This window comes from Protopterus annectens, chromosome 3.part1 (assembly GCF_019279795.1).
Source record: "Protopterus annectens isolate FY-2018-M chromosome 3.part1, PAN1.0, whole genome shotgun sequence".
Classification (NCBI taxonomy): Eukaryota; Metazoa; Chordata; order Ceratodontiformes; family Protopteridae; genus Protopterus; species Protopterus annectens.
This window is the reverse complement of record NC_056732.1, coordinates 1,106,841,126-1,106,864,036: the sequence shown is the minus strand read 5'-3', so window position 1 is coordinate 1,106,864,036 and position 22,911 is coordinate 1,106,841,126. Positions and strand designations below refer to the sequence as shown.

The 22,911-nt window shown below is 39.4% G+C and overlaps 1 protein-coding gene across 11 annotated transcripts in view; it reads left to right on the top strand.

Moving 5' to 3' along the window:
* Positions 1-22,911, top strand: part of PTK2 (protein tyrosine kinase 2) — a 4,250,095-nt gene that overhangs the window by 3,281,064 nt on the left and 946,120 nt on the right. For all 11 annotated transcript variants that reach the window (XM_044067250.1, XM_044067257.1, XM_044067247.1 and 8 more), the window contains one exon: positions 18,532-18,621. In XM_044067250.1, the coding sequence (XP_043923185.1) occupies positions 18,532-18,621 (90 nt within the window). The remainder of the gene's footprint in view (positions 1-18,531; positions 18,622-22,911) is intronic.

The following is a 22,911-nucleotide window of genomic DNA, read 5'->3' as shown; positions in this document are numbered from 1 at the left end:
GATCATCCAGTAACTGCTCAAACTCCTCTCCTGTAGCATAGCTCTGGAACAGCAAAGAATGTACATGTTTTAAAAAAATTTATTTTTTAGTCCTTGAAAAAGTTGACATGAAGTTGTTTATACAAGAGTTTAATAATTATCTAGAATTTTTAGACTTGAAATGGCAAATTTACCTGAGGGCAGATTCATTTCCAGGGATTAACGAAACAATTTCTATCAAAAGTTATTTAAGATATTTATGTGTTTAATATATTGTAACTGCTTGTTTTCATGAAAATGGTGGCACTTTAAAACTTTTAACAAGTTTAAGTGGTTCAAGAAGTTGATTGGTAGGTTCAAATTAATTACTTGAACAGTTTAATATTTATGTACTATGATTTTTTAATATGTTTGTATTCTGAAAAAGTTCCATAAGTAAAGTGAACGAAAGCGCTAAATCACTCTGGTGTGTTGTGATTTTTTTATTGGTGCTGGACTGGCTCCATTTGGGTGTTTTCAGAGTTTTGTGTTTTTACCCATTTCTGCATTTCCAGTTTTCAGTGTTTTACAGAAGGGGCTGGTCGAGTGCAGTAGTTTTGTATTTTCTGTGAACTGAGACATTGCTTCAGCAGTGGATTTATGGATTCTGACGTGAGTGTTTATTCTTTACTAGATGAATTTCAAAGCCTTACCCAGACTCTTGAGAAAGTCGTGGGGAAAGCCAACAAAGTTATTGCTCGAGTTAACAACAAAAAAAAGAAGCAAAGATTCCATTGCTTCTATCTCTGATGTTTCCTCAGACAAGAGTACTTTGGTTGGTGAAAATGAATATGTTATTAACACTCAAGGTATAGTGGATTTATTCCAAAGACATTCTGAAAATCCTTTTGCAAGTTTTAAACCCCCAGCAATGATATTACGTTTTCACTAGACCTGAACCTAATTTTTTAGACTGTCGATCTCTAGTGTTTCAACTAGAGAAATGTGTACTCAAACATAAGTATTTATAAATAGAGAACTTTTATTTACTTGGTTGCTTGGAATCGGACATTGTTCCTTTTGGCTTGCATGTTTACACTTTTCCCAACAGCACTAATTACGGAGATGAGAAATATAAAGTTGTCAGTGCCATTTACAATAAAGCGGGAATAGATTTTGAAATGCCATATTAACAAACAGATGGGTATTCTTAAAGATAAAATTCAATTACATGACCAATAGGTGAGGAAACATCCATTTTTTTTATTGGTGAAAACAATTTATGCAAAAATTTTTTCTAAAGCTGATAAGCATGTAGCGGCACTTATGAGGAAGAAAAAGAAGCTTAACAGAGATTTACGTGCGCATTCCAACCAGAAAGCATTAATCTTTAAGGGCATTGGGACAGAAGGTGATAAATGTAAAAAATCAGAAGAATTTCAAGACAGAGGTCTCCAACAGAATGGACCGATTAGACTCTTTCTCAGGTGATGATGTCAGCAAGCCTGGGGAAAGGCACATTTCTGTTGACGTACACTGTTCCGAGGCAGATATAGCAGAAGCACCTGTTGTTGGTAGCATGGAGGAACTTATTACCAGCGGACAAACGGGCAATGAGGAAAACAATTAGTTTTTTCACGCAAATAGGAGAAGAAAATGAGAGGGAGAAACCGGACTAGAACAAGGAACCGGTAATAACAACTTGGTGGATTTTTAATTTGAGCAAGGAATATTTTTCGACTGGAGAATATGTGGTACTGTCAAAAGGCTTTTCCTTTCTACCTTCTAACTATGCTTCCATGACTAATTTGTTATTGGACTTTAAACAATTTAGTCATAAACTCAATTTAAAATATTTATTTCAACAAGTTAAATGTGTGAACAATCTGTTCAAAAAGAAAAGTGTCATTAATCCGCTGTTAATTGGGACATTGAGCATGTTCAACAGATTATGTGAGGATGCTTTTTATAATATGTTTAGCAATGACAAAAGTTTTAATAGTTATAAACAGCATTTTAATCTAAGCAGTGGTGAAAGGGCTGCATTGAACAGACTACGTTCTAGAAAATATCTTCGATACATGCGGGCTGACAAGGGGAATGGGCTTGTTGTTATGTCACATGATGATGATACAAAAAGCAGGTTAACATTAACTAATGATGGTAATAGTTATAGGAAAGTGTTTAAAGATTTTGTATGCAGGAAATACCAGCTTATTGACCTGGCATTGCTTGATTTGTTACAACAAATCTGTCTTTTGTTAGATATGTTCAGCTTTTGCATTATGGAACAGCCAGAGTTGGGGATACTTTTTGGTATCCCAAAATACATAAAAATGAAGAAAATCCACCTTTTAGACCGATAGTATCCTCACCAAGAAACAAAACAGTTAATATTTCAGTTTTTTTAGACAAAATTTTAAATCCAGTAGTACAAAAAAGTCAATTTTTTTAAAAGATTCATGGATTTTTTGGGATCAACTAAAAGGATACCAGTTTAATGGCAGGGAACAATTTATTTGTACAGTGGATGTTAATTCACTGTACACTTCAATAGATCAGGAACAAGGAATTGTTTGTTGAACTTTTTCTTAGTAAATTTACAACAGGTCTGTGTGCAGATGTTAAAACTGTTGGGGTATTACTAGACTTGATATTAAGTAATAATTTTTTTTTGTTTTCAATTCCAATATTTACCAATAGATTTCTGGAATACAATGGGGGCTCATGTGGCACCCTCTTTTGCCAATTTAGTCATGTGCTGGTGGGAACAGTATTTCCTTGTTCAACTTCCCTCCTTTAAGTCAGTTGCTTTCTACAGAAGGTATATTGACTATTTGTTTTTATTTGGGAGGGTGGAAGGAAGAAATTTGATATTTTTGTTAATGAAATTAATCAGAGCATAGAATGGTTGAAAGTAAGTGGTTTTGATACCACAATTAACTTTTTAGATGTACTTCTTACTATGGATATGGAGATGAAAGTATTTGTTAGTAGTATATACAGGAAAACAACTTTCTGTAATAATTATCTTCACTACACAAGTTTTCACCCCATGTTTATGAATAATAACTTGTTTAAAGGGCAGCTTATTAGATATAGCCAAATAAGTAGTGATGAAATGTTTTTAAAGGAAGTCAGTGTTTTGATCAATATGTTTTTGGAGTGGGGATACCCATTAGAATTATTAAGGAGTATTGCAGATCAGGTTGTACATAGAAGGGATTTCTATTTCCCCTCTATTTTAACATCTGGCTTCACAGTTAAAAAACAAGATCGTAACAAAGATGGTGGAGATAAAAGTTTGGCTTTCCTGATTCCCATGAGTTTTGAGGGGGAAACAGTCAGAAACATTGTCCAAGAAAATTGAAAAGTGATTTTAGGAAATAAGGAATTAAGTGATATAGGGGAACAACCCCAATTTATTTTTAAAAAAACTGTGAGTTAAAGGGTTTATTGGAAAAATTTCCTAGATCTGGAGGGTGTGATGGGTTAGGACCCTTGGGAACATTTCCCTGCCAAAGATGTAAACGGTGCAGGTTTGTGCATCCAGGTAGTCCATATAACATAGAGGGTTTCAATATATACCCAAGTATAGGTATACCTGCCAAAGCAAGGGACTAGTATATTTGGCTGTCTGTAGTTCCTACGACTTACTTTACTTAGGCAAGACAACCAGAACACTAGGTTGTCATATTAGTGAGCATGTTAGAGCCATAAAATGCCCTGATTATAACAATCCCTTAACCAAGCACAGCAAAGAATGTACATTTTAAAAAAATGTATTTTTTACTACTTGAAAAAGTTGACATGAAGTTGTTTATACAAGAGTTTAATAATTATCTAGAATTTCTAGAGTTGAAATGGCAAATTTTCCTGAGGGCAAATTCATTTCCAGGGATTAACGGAACAATTTCTATCAAAAGTTATCTAAGATATTTATGTGTTTTTAATATATTCTAACTGCTTGTTTTCACAAAAATGTGTGGTGGCACTTTAAAACTTTAACAAGTTTAAGTGGTTGAAGTTGATTGGTAGGTTCAAATTAATTACTTGAACAGTTTAATATATATATGTACTATGATTTTTTAATATGTTTGTATTCTGAAGAAGTTCCATAAATAAAGTGAACGAAAATGCTAAATCACTCAGGTGTGTTGTGATTTTTTTTATTCCTGCTGGACTGGCTCCGTTTGAGTGTTTTCAGAGTTTTGTGTTTTTACCCAGTTCTGCTTTTACAATTTCCTGTAGCATAGCTATTTGTGCTGTACATTCTTTTAATGTAGTTCACCACTCTTTCTTTTTTGTATACATCTATGAGACCTTTACATTCAAAGATAATATAGAAAGTGTTGTCATTGTATTAAGAAATTATTATACCCACCTGTTATGTGTAACAACATTCCCTCTAAATGTCTAGTTTCAGCTTCTGAATTTCATGCACACACTAATGTTCGGTAGGTTGATCTTTTATACAGTTGTTTCTTGTCGTATATGTTTGAACCTATGTGACATCTTACAAAACTTTTTGTTTTAGTGAAAACCCTCAAGCCAGGAAGTAATCACCCTAACACCTATTAACTTCAATACTAACACTATGTACACCTTCAAATTTTGAAATTTAATCCTCCTAATAGGAACAGTTGTCCCAGACTGACAACCATACTCATAGACTTGGATTAACCTATAAGGAAGGTTATCCATGCTAAGACGTATAGTCCAGCCTGTGCTTCTACATTCAGTAAGTGCTGTCTGTTTTTGTCTTATCTTTATTCCTCTCCCAGATTAGAAAAATGCTCAAATATTTTCAGAAGGCATGATTTCCTAACCAATGAAGGAAAGACATTGAAAGAAATAAAGAAGTATTCTATTTTTATTGCCCCTTGTAAGATCGTCTCCATAGAGATATGAGAAACAGACACACAGTTACTTTTTCTACAGTCATTAATTTATTTGCTAGAAGGAACATTTTTATATTCTGTCCAGTGTTCTTTTTTATTTATATGCTTTCCCTTAAAACTTGTTGCTAGATCAAGCCAAGGGCCTTAATACAGCCATTTGCCTATGCAGGAGTATTAAAAATCATATAAATGTTTCTTCTATCATGCTCTTTTGTCCAGAATTCTCTACTTTTTTACATTGCATTGCCTACATTTCTTAAAACTGGACAAGATGAAAGATAGGAGGAGGAAAAGGGGTGGGGACGTTTACTTTAGCATCTGTATTACACTACAAAATAGCCAAGACAGCTTTATTTTATAGCATGCAGGTTATGTCATGTATCTGTATTACACTTGAAAATAACCAGGAAAGTGTTACTTTATAGCATGCAGGTTATGACATGCATTATAAAAATACTACTGTTAAGAACAAATTCTGTTTTACTTGCTGTTAACTCGTTCCTTCCTCTTCCCCTCTCTCAAGTGTTCTTCCAAACATTAATGACATGAAGTAGGGCATATGCTTTGAAGTGCCCACAAGTTTAACAATGTCAAAGAAGTCCAATATTTCCAGATTTTCTTGTTCTGACTTGATTCACAAATACAATTAATGCTTTGTAATATCACATTTATTTGTCAGTTTCCAAGTTGATAGTTTTCTTCTTGTTGATTTCCATCTCCCAAATCTAGTCTCCATTTCATTTCCAACATACTCCCACTTCTTCTAATCAACTCGTGTGTGTTTTTTTTTTTTTTGTCTCTCAAGGATTTTCCTTTGAAACATTGAAGAAGGTTTCAATGGCACAGTCTCTCTAATGGTGCTTATTACCAGAAGAACAAGAAGCAGAATATCCTTCTGTTTGATAGCTCACTTTTTGTTCGATAAACTTTTGTATTTTCTCCTAAGCATGTTCTGCATTAAAAAAAAATTTACTCTTCAGGAAAAACTATTCTGAAAATAACTTGATACAGCAGCTTGAATTTCATGCCTGATTTTTAACCTTCTCTGATTTACTGGAATTAATTTAGTCCTCTACTGTCTGGTGTACAGTGAGTGGTCATTTTTCACAAACACTCTATTGTCTTTCACTTTTAGTACTTAGTCCTCCTGCCAGAGTTTGGTCAGAATCAACTGTTTCTGTTGGTAAGATTGCATCTTTATTATTAAAGTTCTAGGTTGCTGTCTCATGGCCAGGTTTGGAGCATACACAGAATGTGTCCTTTCAGTTTAAGAACTCGTGCTGCGGAATACCAGTCCATTCTTATTTGTGCTTTCATAAAATGAATGCAGTCTGTTCCTTCCAGTTTCTCTGGTACATGAGAAAAACTTCTGTCTTCTAATTCTATTATTTTTTTTAATGTCTTTTCTTGATCATTCTCATACTCAGCCAGCATTTTCTTTATCTCAGCCTGTGATTTTTGCAGATTAATCACCTCATCTGAATATCAGTTTAAGGTTTCTTCCTTTTTTCCAACATTTTGTTGTTTGAGTTGATGTACTCCTTCAGTGTTTCATGTATTTTTAATCAGCTCGTAGTACATTTGACTTATTTTTCGTCTAGATTATTGGAAGTCTTGTATTGCACTAAAACTGGAGCTTGCACTGCTTTTTGCTGAACAGTTGTAGAATTCTTCCCAGTCAGTGTTTTCTCACTTTTTGTGATTTTATTTTTTTTCAGATTCTTTTTTGCTGGCATCTAGGCAGTGCACTTACTAGCCAGTTACTGAAATTTACACAGAAAGACAGGTTTACTGGTCATTTTTTCTGAGTTTCTGTTTTAACACTGGCAGAGTAGAAATTAAGCTGTTACCCAATGTGCAGCTATCTTGGAAGTCCTCAGATTACAAATCATTTCTAATATGTGTCACTATATTTTAAATATTCCTGCACATTTAGACACAAGGCAGCAAACTAAATTTGAAGAGAGAATCACAGGATATAATGAAAAAAAATTTGAAGGCACCTGATGCACCAGAGCAGTGACTTAATGGCTTATGGTTGGATCAGATCCAAGTGGTTCAGTACCCAGCTGTCTTATTGGACAGATTTGGATGAAAAAGGATCCAGTGTTATGGTAAGTACATAACTTCCGTTTATGTTGAGTTTTTAAGAAAAAGCATACTGTTTCTGTTTTTAATAGTCCTGAAGTTTGGAATGTGAAATGCATTTAATTTGCATTCAGATCTTCTTATGCCACTGTGAGAAATATAATAAGTGTCCTACCATCTTTTCATTCATTTTGTGTGTTCATTCCTGCACTTGTTACCTGTTTTATTGATTTGAGGGCCAAAACAGAGCCATAGTCTTTCCTGGCATTCATTAGAAGTTAAAGCAAAGCAGCTAATTTTCGATGGATTGCTAATCCATCACAGGAAACACTTGTGCATGTGCACACACACTTGCACATGCATATCTGCAGGCATTTTGAAGGATCACCATTTTCACCTGTAGCATGTCTTTGGGATGTGGGCAGAAGCCAAGTACATGGTGAAAACACCCGTGAACCCAGGGAGAACATGTAGACTTCATGCAGAAAGCACATCAGTCAAGAACAGAATGGGGGAGCCAGGTACTCCTCCTGCCATTAAGCAGATGAATGCATTTCCACATTTGGTTTAAGGCAAGCAGATGTATGAAGGCAAGCATGTGCATGCTGTGGACAGACTGAAATAATGACTGTTCAAGTTATTGGTTGGCCTTGCACTCTCTAGGAGTAATAAACTCTGAATTATATATAACTTGTTATTTAAAGACACATGACATATGCCAGACTGCTTGCATAAAATATGGTGCTGATAAAGCAAATCATGACAAAGTTTAGGATAAATGTGAGTGTCCAGTCTCCTCTTTATTTGCTATTCAAAATGTTAGTTTGTTTTAGCATTTGGGAATATTTGGTTGATTTACTGTGTCACAGATTTTCCAAGTTATATTAGGTATAACTTTTGGCTAAAAAATAATAAAGTTAGTGCACTCCGTTGTGCCAAGTCATCAGTATACCTGTTATCTGAGTTTGGTTTAAATGAAAGTGAACAACTTCCTCATGCCATTTTTCTTTCATATGAAAAGCTTAGTCATTAAAGCAATCTTGAAACTAAACTTTTCCTAATAATTTACTGCAGGTTTGCACTCTGATCTTTGTACAGCTGTGTAAAGTTTAATGTCTAATGTCAGCAGAAAACAGTAAGAAGTTTGCACGAATGGCCACCCTCAAATCAGTAGCCAATACATCCATGCATTTGCTCTCCCATGCCATGGAGGGAGCCACACGGGCGGCAGGGTCAGGCGTTGCCATGTGGACTATGCCTGGCTCCATTTATGCCAATGTTCGGAGCCCTTCAAGGTGTTTTTCACCAGCGCCCCTTATGATGGCTCTTTCCTCTCTGGGAAGACGGTCAGAGAGACTTTAGTCCAGAGCGAGAAAGACGGAAAGACGCTGTCTGCTGTTGAAGTCCGCTTCTCTCCACCTCAGAGGTCATTTTCCAGGAACCAGTGAGATAAGAAGATGATGTGATTCCGCAAATCTCATGTGTTTTTCCGGGATGCTTTGGACTCACCTTCCCCAGAAGCAGAGGGGGGATTTGATAGATGCCGCCCTAGAGGCAGAGGGGGGTCCTAGGAATTCTGGGTCCCAAGATCCTTTCTCGCACAAATCCAGGCAGCAATCCTGAAGGGTTGCCTGGCTGTCTGTCTCTGGAGGCAGTTGGGGATCGTTTGTCACTCCACCCACTAGCATGGGAGTCCCATCCAAAAAGATCAGTGGGTGTTGCGAGTCATATCCAGAGGCTATGTTGTCCCTTTCAAGGACTTACCCCCTCGCAACAAAACCCTCCCGAATATTCCACCCATGCAGCGGGATGCAGCAGCAGTACAAATACAATTACTGCTAAGAAAACAAGTCATCCAACTGGTCCTTTAAGACCAATCCGGATCCAGGGCTGTACTCCAAGTTCTTTTTAGCGCCAAAAAAGACGGGGGACCTTAGACCAATTTTGGATCTGTCCAAGTTGAACCTGTCAGTAACCGAGACAAAATTCCAGATGGTCACGATCCAATCCGTTCTGCCTTTTTTGCAGGAAAAAGATTGGATGTGCTCGATAGATCTCCAGGATTCATACTGTCACATCAAATTGCACAGGCACTCTTGGAGGTTCCTTTGCTTCTGGCTGGGAGCCAATCATTACCAATTTTGAGCCCTCCCCTTCGGTCTCACAACAGCTCCCTGAGCATTCAATGGTAATAGCAGTGGTAGAGGCTCACCTGAGGCTTCAGGGCATTTAGGCCTTTCTGTACCCGGACGGTTGGCTCTTTACCGCCCCTTCAGAGCATCTACTTTGTCAAGCCAGGGACTCCTTCCTTCTGTTAGCCGACAAGTTGGGCATTACTATCAATCTGAACAAATCAGCTCTTCACCCAGTTCAGGTTTTAGAGTTCATTGGGGCACAGCTGGACACGGCACAATCTATAGTGTTCCTCACCTCAGACAGGATACGCACCCTGAGGTACATGTGTTGCATGTTTTACAGACCCACTCACCCACAGCCAAAACATTAAGAGCTTTAGGTTCTATGGCAGCCACAATAAATCTTCTCCCCATGGCATGCCTTCACATGAGGGTTCTACAGTGGACTTTAGTGGTACAGTGGTCTCTGTTAGACCTCCCTTTGTCCTTTCCAGTGATGTTCTCAAAAGCATGCAAAAGCTCCATTCAGTGGTGGATTCAGTCTCCGGACCTCCACAAGGGACGTCCTTTTCATCCTCCTCTGCCCCAAACCATGGACGCCTCCCTGTGTGTGTGGGGGGGGGGCATTGCTCGGGAAGGACAGTCCAAGGCACGTGGTCCCCTCACGAGACCCTTTTGCACATCAACGTCCTAGAGATGAGAGCAGTTCTTCTCGCATTGCAAGCCCTAAATGCTCATCTTCCTCTGGGAATGATTGCAATTCAGACAGACAACATGTCAGTAGTGTGGTATATCAACAAACGGGGGGAACTAGATCTTAACCATTATGCTGAGAGGCCATGAGAGTGTGGGAATGGGCGATCTCCACCGGCCATTTTCTGGTGGCAACTCACATCCCGGGACGGCCCAACATCTTAAGTGGACAGGCTCAGCAGATCCATCCTGATGGCTTATGAGTGATCTCTGAAACCATCAGTAGCAGAACAGATGTTTCTAGAGTGGAGTCGTCCTTGGTGTGATGTCTTTGCATCTCCTTCCAATGCAAAATGCAGCGAGTTTTTCACTCTGTGACCCCCCCCCCCTTCCGGGGGAAGTCCCCAGAGATGCTCTGATTCATGCTTGGCCTCCCGAGCTTCTTTATGCTTATCCCCCTCTTCCCCTCATGTTGAAGTTTCTCCAGAAAGTCTGAAGGCTGGGGAGCACTGTGATCCTCATAGCCCCATTCTGCCCTCATCAGGTTTGGTTCCCCTTACTCTGGTCTCACATAGTTGTTCCACCATGGATCTTGGATCTGGTCCCGGATCTGCTCTCACATCCCTCAGGGATTCCTCACCCAGATCTGGAAAGTCTGAAGCTCACTGCTTGGCTGCTGCCGTTCCCATGATTCTTAGGACTCTCGGTCCATCTTCTCCCATTAAATCCATTCTGGTGGCAGCTCATAAATCGTCCACCAGGAAAGTTTATCATAGTAAATGGAAACGTTTTTCAATGTGGGCCATTCAGAGGTCTTTGAATCCTTTCACTGCATCACTCCCAGCAGCTGCGATTTCTAATTTTCATGCTGGGGTGGATATGTCTTCATTAGTTTCTTCGAAGCTTTGTAAATCCATTCTCAAAGGTGTCTTTCTCCTCAGACCTCCATTCAAGGATCGCATTCCTCCATGGGACCTCACTTTGTTGTTGCAGGCGTTGGTCTCCCCTCCCTTTGAACCTGCGGCTTCTGTAGGTCTGCAGTTTTTGACCCGGAAAACTGCCTTTTTGGTTGCATTACATCCGCTAGAAAGGTGTCTGAAATCCAAGCTCTTTCTATCAAAGTCTCTTATATGATCTTTCACAAGCATAGAGTCTCACTACATACTAATCTGTCCTTTCTTCCTAAGGTAGCCTACAGAGGCTAATATCAATCAGACTATTAATTTGCCAGGTTTTTTTTTCTGACCTATCAGAACAAAGGGGAACACAAATTACATTTGTTGGATGTTCACAGGCAGTTGAGATTTTATTTACACAGGACTACGTCCTTCTGCAAGTCTAATCAACTTTTTGTGTCCTGCGCCAAGTCCTTTTTAGGCAAACCTGTTTCAAAAGTGACTATTGCTTGCTTGGTTTCTCTATGCATTGCCCGGGTTTACTCAGGTAGAGGTTTGTCTCTTTCAGGAAAAGTGAAGGCTCATTCGACCCAATCCATGGCTATGTCTGCCACTTTTTGGTCTAGGGGTCTCCTTGGATGATATTTGTTCAGCTGCTACTTGGGCCTCATCTCACACCTTTATTTCTCACTATAAGCTGGATTTGGTTTCTAGGAGTAGAGCATCCTTTGGCTCTGTGGTGCTCTGGAATATCCTTCCATGAGGGCCTCCCAAGGATTAGGTAGCTGGGGACTCTGTCCCATAGGTTGCAGATCAAATGAAGTGAACTACTTCAGATAAAGATGTTATGTACTCACCATAATTTTCCATCTGAGTAGTTCTACTTCATTTGTCTTCAACTGCTCCCCCCTCCTTCCCCCTGATCTTATCCCTCAGGATGCTATATGTCCCTTGTTCTGGACCTCTTCTGTTGGGATCCTTGCTTATGCCAGGATTTAAGGGGTCTTGTGCTACTTTTTCTCTTGAAGGATAAGTTTGGTGGTCGGGTAATTGTTGTATGTTGGGCAGCAAACTCGATCTGAAGGAAGAAGGTAGACTGGGGGCATTATGTGTAGGCAGAGGAACATAGAGCTCGGAGCCATAGCTAGAAAATACAGCAGTGTCAGATCCGTTATGGATCCCAGGACCCTAAACTTCCTGGTCTTGTATAGTGTTCCATATCATATAGCGTGTGGCAACAGCTGAATCCTGCAAGCACTTGCATAGCACTTGCATAGCTACTAAAGTTGTTACTGTATTATAAGAAAGTAATTTAAAAGCCAGTATATTTTTGCTTGAATGAAGGAAACTTGGTTTTCATTTCTTGAAAGGCTCTCCACTGTGTATAAGTTATTAATGCTGTCCTTGTTACATGTCAACCATACAGAAAAGCTAACTGAATGCCAAACATTGTACTTATGTTAAATGCCTGAAACTCAACATAGTAGCTACAAGGTATTAGATATGTGTAACTAACTCCTCATGTTATATCTAACTCCAGTGCACTACATTCAGCCACTTAATATTTCTTATATTGTCTATTCCCTTACAGAGCAGTTTCCACAGTTAGCTTCACCCACAGGAGGTCCCCTCAATTGCAACCTGAAGCAGGCAAGCATCAACTTAAGCATTTGAGAGTAAATGTTTCAAGAGTAAATGTACGTACCATCAGAAGGAATAAATTATTTTTACTAATATAGGCAACAAACATTCCACATAGCTAATGTGGATATATCCTTAAGATTTTAATCTCCTGTAACGGTAGTGCACACTTGCAGAGACAACTGGCTCGACCCCCCCCCCCCCCACAGTGTAGACTTGGTTCCAAGCTATACCACTAGGTGGCAGCATTACTCTAAATCAGTCACCAGATGCGTTTAGGTCTCACTGAGCATTTTTAAAATAAGTCAAACTCACAGGTTGTGACTGTTACTCCTTACTGGAAGCAACTTAAAAAGTTTATTTGAGTGGGGAAACCAGTTGGAGCAAAACCTACACATTTGCTAATAACCAAACCCAGGGACACAGAAGTTATTTACAAACAGTAAAAGTGCTGCAAACTACCATACCTAAAGTAACCTGGCTGATTGATTTTCCTGGGCTAGCTCCATCTGGTTTTGTGCTGCCCGCTCCGTTTTCCCTCGCTATCGCTCGGGCTCGCTTTGCTCCCCTACCCTGCCCCCATTCCCACCCACCCCTGACTCAATTTCCTTTATACATAGCTGCACCTCCTCCACTCACTTCACTAGCCAATCATACAACACAACACGCCCACACCTCTTTAAATCTCCACCCCCTTAGGACTCACACTCTTACACCATTCCTATAGTCTTTCATCACTCTCTGAACTAACAATCTCATCTATCTCACACTACTCTAATTACTAATATGCCTACTCTTCTTAATATACTATTTCTCCTTCTCCTTTCAACTACATTACTCTTTCTCTCAGTTCTCACATGCTATCAAAGCACTACAGTTATACACACCAAATTATCCACACTCACTTTATCTCCAAACCACAACACATCTACCCTTACTCACATTTCCCCTTCCCTATCTAACTTCACTGTTATTGCCACAAATAATACTTCCTTACATCTAAACAGCACGTCGTCCACAAAAAACAAATATCCACACATGCACCCATTCTCTCCAATAATCAGTTTCATATTATCCAACCTGTTACTATCAGGAGACATCCACCCCAACCCAGAACCTAACAATTCTCCACAAAATACTTTCAGTACCACTACCACCTTTGTGCTCTCTTCCACCTCTCCATCATACATTACTAATACTATTCCACAAAAAAGACTCATCCTCTCATCTATAAATATTCAAAGTGTAGTTAAAAAAAACACACTTCATGCTTGGATCACTCAACATAACCCAAACATACTTGCCTTGTGCGAAACCTGGTTAAAACCAAGTATTATTAATTCTGAAATTCTTCCCCCTAGCTACAATATCCTCAGGCATGATAGACTTTCAAAAAGAGGAGGGGGAGTCGCAATCATGTATTCTAACTAACTATCTCTTTTCCCATATCTGACTTTCTCCCAGCTGAGATAATTTTTGCTGACTTTAAACTTAGCCACCATAAAAAACTTGCCAGTGCATCAATTTATATCCCTGGAAATAATGTCCCCATTTTAGAACACTTTCTATCCTGGATAACTAAAACTATCCCTTATGAAAGCATCATATTAGGAGATGTCAATATTGACTGGCTGCATATCAATAAAGAATCACCTTCTACCTCTCTCAACCCGTATGGATTCACACAGCTAATCTCTTTGCCTACCCACCTTCATAAATTTGTCTCTACTGGTTCACTTATTGACTTGATACTAGTGTCTCATCCCCAACATTACCATAATCCAACCACTCCACCAGACACATTAGGTGACCACCTCCCTTTACTAGGTCACAGAAACTCTGAACACCTGCATAAAGCACAGCAATATAAGGTGACCCGTGATCAGTCTAGCTATTCTCCTGACTCACTAAATCACCTCCTCTCTACTATAAACTGGTCCTTTCTCTCTAATCTCACTCTCGATGAAGCAGTCCTACATTTCAACAACGCCTTTCTATCCATCCTCAACTCCCTTGCCCCTACTAGGAAAACTTGCATCAAATTCAGATATGCCCCATGGCTAACTAAAACTATCCTTACACTCATGAAGACCAGAGATAAAGCTTGGAAAACTTGGAAAGGCAATAATACTTCTTCCAACCTTATCTCTTACAGGGAACTTAGAAACAAAGCTAAGAAACAAATCAATCTTGATAAAAAAAACTATTACCAATCCTCACTTAATCCCTACTGTAATCCTAAAAAATTCTGGAACTCTAAACTTCTCTCACCTGGTACTCCTACCCCACCCACACCTTATTCTGACAAGACTCCTCTGGAAATAGCAACCCTCTTTAATAAGTTCTTCATTGAAACCATTGAAAACTTAACTGTAACTAACTTCTCCACCCGCACCTTTTTCAATACATCTTCATCCACCTCTGATTCACCTCTCTCACCCCTCTCATTCTCACTATAACCTGTTCCCACCTCTTATATCAAGTTGCTCTTAACTAAACTAAAACCTGGTTCACCCTCAGCTGATAACCTTCCTCCATTATTCCTTAAACATGCAGCTACATCTCCAGGTTACCCCATATCTATCCTGATTAATAGATCCATAAAAGAAGTCAAAGTCCCTGAAATTTGGAAGAAATTTTTTTATAGTACCTCTTCATAAAGGAGGAAACTCCACTTAGCCAACCAATTTCAGACCAATTGTCATACCGTATCCTCTCTCCAAAATACTGGAAAAGTGTATCCGTAAGCAAGTACTTAATCATCTGCTACACGAAAATCTACTCACACCAACTCATCATGGTTTCTGCCCCACACATAGCACAGCTACTGCTCTTATATCCTTTACTAATAACATTGCTCAAGTCAGGGATAATAGCAAAATAGCATCATCCCTCTTTCTGGACCTGTTGAAAGCATACAATACCGTATCTCATACCATACTTCACCATAAACTCTCCAACCTAGGCTTCTCAAACTCCACCACCTCCTGGTTCTGTGATTACCTCACTAATAGACACCAGGCTGTTAAATGGAACTCTTCCTACTCCCCCTTTCTAGCAGGACAGGGGTCCCACAAGAATCAATATTGGGCCCTCTCCTCTTCAATGTATTTACCAATGACCTTTTCTCATCCTGCCCCCAGTCCAATCTTATTCAGTATGCTGATGACTCGACCATCATCAGCTCTGCTGGCAACATAGAAAACCTTCAATCCCTTACATAAGTCTCACTCCACTCAGTTGAAAACTAACTACAATCCAACCAACTCCTGCTAAATGGAAGCAAAACTAAGCTACTGCTTTTCCTAAATTAAAAATGTGCAGCAGAAAAATGTTTGTCTGTGGCACCTGGGCATTCAAGCTCCTATGCAGAGGAGGAAAAATGTCCACAAATACCCTATGGAAGCCAAGAACAAATGGATGACCAGGTAGGCTGCCTTAATTAAGGTACGATGGGATGTCTGTGAAGAAGCTGGGCTACCGGTAAAGCCTTGAGAAAGGCTTGTGCGTACCTGAGCACTTGTGGTTGAAGGCTGAGTAAAGCCTTTAGAAAGGCTTTGTATACAGGTCGTAGTTCCGGCTGGTCAGGTCGCCTGGTGAGAGGAACCGCTAGTGTGGCAGCTAGAAATCAGAGATGAAACACACAGAAAAAACAGGCAAAACAATGTAAATGTGGCTCAGCTAAGGAGCTCTGCTCGCCGTGGTGGCAAAAAATCAACGTAGTCGAAGTTCAGATTCTAGAAAATCATACTTTATTGAAGTAAAAAGTACCAGAAGTACAATCACCATCAAAGCATAGTCCCTTAATGGAAAGAGTGATCCTGAGGATTTCCTTTTATAAGAGTACCTGGGGGTGTGTCAGTGGGAGCCAATCAAGTGTGGGTGAAAAAAACCTTTATTGTGATTGGGCACGACAACTTCACATCACACCATACAATCTGATAGGTTAGATACCCTGAGCCAGCTCATACGTGGTTAGTAGAATCACTCTAAACATACAGTAGTGAAGTTCGGAGATTAGCTAAAATTAGCTAAAAAAATGTAGTTAACTAAAAATAGTCTTGCTGGAAAAAAAGTCAACCCTTGCTGGTAAAATACATTGTTAGGCTACACTTTTCGAAATCTTCGTCAGGATGGTGGATGACCTAAAAGAGCATAATAAGCAAGGCCGAGCGTACTAGAGAAATAGCAACAACATATATGTAAAATAACATGCATGTAAAATAAGAAACAGGCTAGAAAACCATAAAATACGACCAAAAAATAAGAACCAGGTTAGATATCCAAAAAATGAGATACAGAAACTAAAAAGAGAAACAAAATAGTGAAAAATTCTTAGATAATGGATATCAATAGAAACTAATGTATTAAGATATGGAACTGAATGAGGGCTGTTAATTAAAAAAACAATCTAAAAAGGCACTGATATGTAACCTGAAAAGCTAGAAAGACCCAAAAAAAACAGTAATACTGAACCATTGTAGAAAACATGAAAGACAAAAAATATATATATAAATGAACCATAGTAGCCCAGCTTCTTCACCAACATCCCACCGTACCTTAATTAAGGCAGCCTACCTGGTCATCCATTTGTTCTTGGCTTCCCTAGGGTATTTTATTCATGGACATAAATTAAAAATGTGGAACATGTAAAACAGAACTTTTCCGTAACATCCCTTAATGGAACTAAAATTTATGTTGACACCCAAACAAAACTCCTTGGAGCAATAATTGATGATGAACTTAAATTCAACCATCACATTCATAGCTCAATAAAAAAAAAAAAACACCAAAAACTAGGTCTGCTTTACCGTCACAAAAACTTTCTTCCCTGTGCATCCAGGCCATCCCTTGCCCAATGCCTGCTTCTACCATCCCTTCTCTATGCTTCACCTATTCTTACCCATCTACAGAGTAACCTAATATCCAGTCTAGAAATCATATATAACAAAGTAGCCAGATTTGCTGCAAATCAGCCTTACAAATCCCATCACTGTCTCTCATTAAAGGCTTTACACTGGCCTGAATTTTCTAACTTACTGCCTCAATCCCAACTCCTTATAGCCCACAATATACTAAACAATTCTAAATCCTGCCCATCCCTTGCAAATTCTGTGACACTTTATACTCCTTATCGTCCACTAAGAAGTACTAATCAATACTTTCTTGAAGTTCATAAGCCAAACAAAACCTTTGGGAAAATACTCTGTCACTCAGTTGCAAAACATAGGAACACACTCCCTTTAGCCCTACTTAAAGACAAAAATGCCTTCAAGAAACAGCTCAAATCTTTTTTCCTATCAAATTGGATATGTTCATCCTCTAAACTAATACCCAAGAAACATTCAGGGATAACCTAACTTAACAGTATCACTTCTACCTCTCTCTTACTACTACCTACACATTTTTTTTCTGTCATATTCCATACTAGTTAGCTCATGTTACACTTAATTCCCATAATCCTTTATTACTGTTCTTTAATTTATTTATTAACTTCCAAAGTTCACACAACTTTATCTGTATATTTACTTACTTCATGCCTAGTACCTTGATTCAGCAATGCATTGACCTTAGTCTTACCATATTTCTGCTTAGTTTCTTGCCATACTACGTGAAAATTTCCATATATGTATTGTATTGTATTTCCATCCATTCTGTATATTCCTTTATTGCATGTTATTTAATTACTTCAGAAGTATGTATACTTAAAATGCGATCTGTGTTTATCTTTGTTCTTACTATTTGTTTACTTAAAACTTTTTTTTTTTTTGGGAGCTTTTCTCTTCGGGTATCTGCTGAAAATGGGCTTCTAAGAACCCAGATAGACTAACCCAGTTAACAAATACAAAAATAAATAAATGCTAGCCCATAGATTACGAATGTGTCAGTGGAGCAGCCCTTCCCCAGTAGACCAAATGAGCTACCATGATGAGCTGGGGAATAGGGCATTAACAACTCTCTAAGGTGAACAGCGCCTTGATCATAGTGAGAAGAGATTTCTTTCTGTGCTTATCAGTTTACAGTGGAAGCCATTGTGAGAGCTTGTTGAAATCTTTTAGATAGATGTAGTTATTCTACCCCTCAGACTTTTCAGTTTGTGAAGGAGAATATAGCTGTTTTGACTGACCAAAGTGATTTTAATATGAAAAATATATGTTGGCATTTTAAAGTGACTCTACCTGAACACAAACTGCAGTGCCTCTTGTTTTTGTCTTGTAGCCTCCAAAGGGAAACTGCCAATCAAATGGATGGCCCCAGAGTCAATTAACTTTAGACGTTTTACCTCAGCTAGTGATGTATGGATGTTTGGTGAGTACATCATGAACAGTGTTTTACTTCACTTGCAAAGGTAATGCATTCAGTTAGATGTAAACCATGCTCAGCTTATTAGAATAATTCATTCTGGTGAACAGAAAAAAATGTGTTTTTACTTCAGGATGTTATTCAGGTACTAGTCATGAATGTTTGCTTTTTCACCTCAGATGTTTCATAGTCAAGATATTTAGCTCTAATGCTTGTAGGATATGCATGACAACTTTCCATTCTGAAAGTCTGTCAGAACTGTCTTGTGGATACCAATCTGCTTAGGCCTTGGACATGACACTTTTCCCATTATTGCCATCAGGAATCAGTTTGCACTATGTTTGCTGTGCTGTCTGTATCTCACATTAGAGTTCTTCATTTGTATTAGTTGTATCCAGAGTTTTTCTCTTTTTCAGTATAGCAGTCACCTACATGTGAACTTTAGGTGCTTAGTATTACATACTTATATACTCATTATTGCTGCTGTTGTAGATGAACTTACCTACAGACCCAGTCTTTGTAAATTTTTTTGCATACTATAGGTCCATAAATATAGTACATTATCCCATCATTGTATAAACGTCATTCTTTGCATGCAGTTAGACATTTTCCATTCAGGTTACATTATTTTGTAGAAGGGCCTGCCCTTGTAAATCATCCTCTGAGCTTTCTTTTGCTTTTGTACCTTATAGCCAGTCCGATGATTCATTTATCTTGTTAATAAGTTATATCTGTACCTAACCTGGATGTTCGCATACCAGACAGATTAATTTAATTAGTATAGTAGCTCAACTCCTTACCTGTTTTGTGAAATAAAAACAAACCCTAATGGTTAGAAAACAAACATTTTCAAAGTGTTTGGATGATTTTGTATTGCCTTCTGTTATGGCACATGCAAAAAAAGACATGGAAATATGTTAACTCACATTTCAGGTGTAGCTGCAACAGCATCCTCAACCAATTTTAGAAGTGTTTCATTTCAGGAATCAGGATGAACTAGAATCTGCCACTTTACCTACACCTGTAGCATGTCTAGTAAATCAACTACAAACCTCATAGGTGCAACTCCCCCTACAGTCCACAGTAATAAGCATATGAAGCCATGGATTTGCACTTTCCAACCATCTCTGTAGCCAGCCTGGTAAGGACCTGATGGCATTTATGTCCTGTTGGGAATTTTGGCAATGTCCTTTGTTCTTGTATGGAGCGGATTCACCCAGACTGCATAAGACTTCCATCACCAAGACCTCAGATGCTCATCACAGGCTCCCAAAACAACCAAAGCAGAGACAGATCATAGCAAGGGAAAAAAAAACACATAAAATCTCTCTCCCCTCCCCGACACCCTTCCAGACCAGACACAAAACAAAACCACAGCCAGGTAACAAGGTCTGGAATCATTCGGATATGGTCCAATCTGTAATCGACTTAAAATGTTCTGTGTCAAATGTAAACCTGAAAATCCAGATGTGAGGCCAAAATAAGAAAAACAGTCACAAAACCACCAAAAAGAAGATTCTTCAACCTCAACCCCAGTGAAATCAAAATATTGAAAAATCTTTGCCAGAACAGAAAGAGGACAATTATGAAGGCTGACAAAGGTGGTGGCATCCTGGTGACTGATATTGATGCAAGTGTTCCATCGAGAAGGCTACAGATGCCTATATAAAGATTCTATAGTTCTTGATTGCATTTGGAAATCTACAGACTTTCTCAATTTTTCACCAAGTTGCAATGAAAGTGGATGAGCTCACAAACAAACTCTTTCAAAAAACCCACAAGGCCCAGTCTTCTTTCATAGGTCCGGTCAACATCATCAATCTTGAAAAAGATTTCTTAGAGGGTACAACATAAAACTCATTAAGAACATCCTGGACCCCATAATTGAAAGCTTGGGACAGCCAAGGAGTAGAAAGCAGAAAGACACCCTCGAGGAACTTAATATGACCTTGACCTTTTCCACTGATGACTACTTCTTTCGGCTGCTCCCGTTAGGGGTCGCCACAGCAGATCAACTGTTTCCATTTCTTCCTGTCCTCTGTATCTTGCTCTGTCACACCAACCACCTGCATGTCCTCTCTCACTACATCCATGAACCTTATCTTAGGCTTCCCTCTTTTTCTGTTACCTGGCAGCTTCATCCTTAGCATCTTTTTCCCAATGTACTCTGCTTCCCTCCTCAGCACACATCCAAACCAGCATAATCTTGCCTCTCAGGCTTTGTCTCCAAACCTTGCAATCTGGGCTGACCCTCTAATATACTTATTCCTAATCCTGTCCATCCTCGTCACACCCAGTGCAAATCTTAACATCTTCAACTCTGCCACGTCAAGCTCTGACTCCTGCCTTTTTGTCAGTGCCACTGTCTCCAACCCATATAACATAGCTGTTCTCACTACCCTCTTGTAGACCTTCCCTTTCACTCTTACTGGTACTTGTCTGTCACAAATCATGCCTGACACTCTTCTCCACCCACTCCATCCTGCCTGTACTCTCTTCTTCACCTCTCTTCCACACTCACCATTACTCTGAACTGTTGATCCCAAGTACTTAATCTCATCCACCTTCCCCATCTCTACTCCCTGCATCCTCACCATTCCTCTATCCACCCTCTCATTCACACACATATATTCTATCTTAGCCCTGCTGACCTTCATTCCTCTTCTCTCTATAGCATATCTCCACCTCTCCTGAGTCTCCTCCACCAGTTCCCTACTCTCACTACAGATTACAATGTCATCTGCAAACATCATAGTCCACGGGGACTCCTGTCTGATCTTGTTTGTCAACCTGTCCATCACCATTGCAAACAAGAAAGGGCTCAGAGCTAATCCTTGATGTAATCCCACCTCCACCTTAAAAGTATCCGTCACTCCCACCGCAGACCTCACCGCTGTCACACTACCCTCGTACATATCCTGTACCACTCTTACATACTTCTCTGACACTCCCGACTTCCTCATAAAATACCACAACTCCTCTCTAGGTACCCTGTCATATGCTTTCTCTAAATCCACAAAGACACAATGCAACTCCTTCTGACCTTCTCTGTACTTCTCCATCAACAGTCTCAGAGCAAACATCGCATATGTAGTCCTCTTTCCTGGCATGAAACCATACTGCTGATCACTAATCATCACCTCCCTTCTTAACCTAGCTTCCACTACTCTTTCCCATAACTTCATGCTGTGACTGATCAGTTTAATCCCTCTGTAGTTACTGCAGCTCTGCACATCACCGTTATTCTTAAAAATCGGTACCAAAACACTTTTTCTCCATTCCTCAGGCATCCTCTCACTTTCCAAGATTTCATTAAACAATCTAGTTAAAAGCTCCACTGCCATTTCACCTAAACACCTCCATGCTTCCACAGGTATGTCATCTGGACCAACAGCCTTTCCATTCTTCATCCTCTTCATAGCTATCCTTACTTCCTCCTTGCTAATCCACTGCATGTCATAATTCACTATCCACACATCATACAACCTTCTCCCTCTCATTCTCTTCATTCATCAACCTCTCAAAGTACTCTTTCCTCGCTTGTGAGTATGTTTCCCTCATTATCCTTTATCACCCTTACCTGCTGCACATCTTTACTAGCTCGGTCCCTCTGTCTAGCCAATCGGTACAGGTCCTTTTCTCCCTCCATAGTGTCCAACCTTTTATACAACTCTGCCACCTCTCTCTTTGCCGTGCACCTCATCTCTTTATACTCTTGTCTACTTTCTTCATCTCTTTGACAATCCCACTTCTTCTTCGCCAACCTCTTTCTCTCCTGTACTTCTTCATTCCACCACCAGGTCTCCTTGTCCTCCTTCCCCTTTCCAGATGTCACACCAAGCACCTTTCTAGCCATCTCTCGTACTAGCTCTGCTGTAGTTACCCAGCTATTCGGTAACTCTTTACTGCCACCCAGTGCCTGTCTTAACTTTTCCCTGAACATCACCTCACAATTACCGTTTTTCAGTTTCCACCATTTGATCCTTGGTGCTGCCCTCACACTCATCCTCCTCTTCTTGATCACCGATGTCATCCTACAAACCACCATTCTATGCTGCCTAACTACACTTTCCCCTGCCACCACTTTACAGTCTCCAATCTCCTTCAGACTGGCCCTTCTACATAAGATATAATCCACCTGTGTGCATCTTACTCCACTCTTGTATGTCACCCTATGCTCCTCCCTCTTGTTAAAATATGTATTCATCACAGCCATGTCCATCCTTTTTGCAAAATCCACTACCATCTGACCACCTGCATTCCTTTGCTTCACACCATACCTACCCATCACTTCCT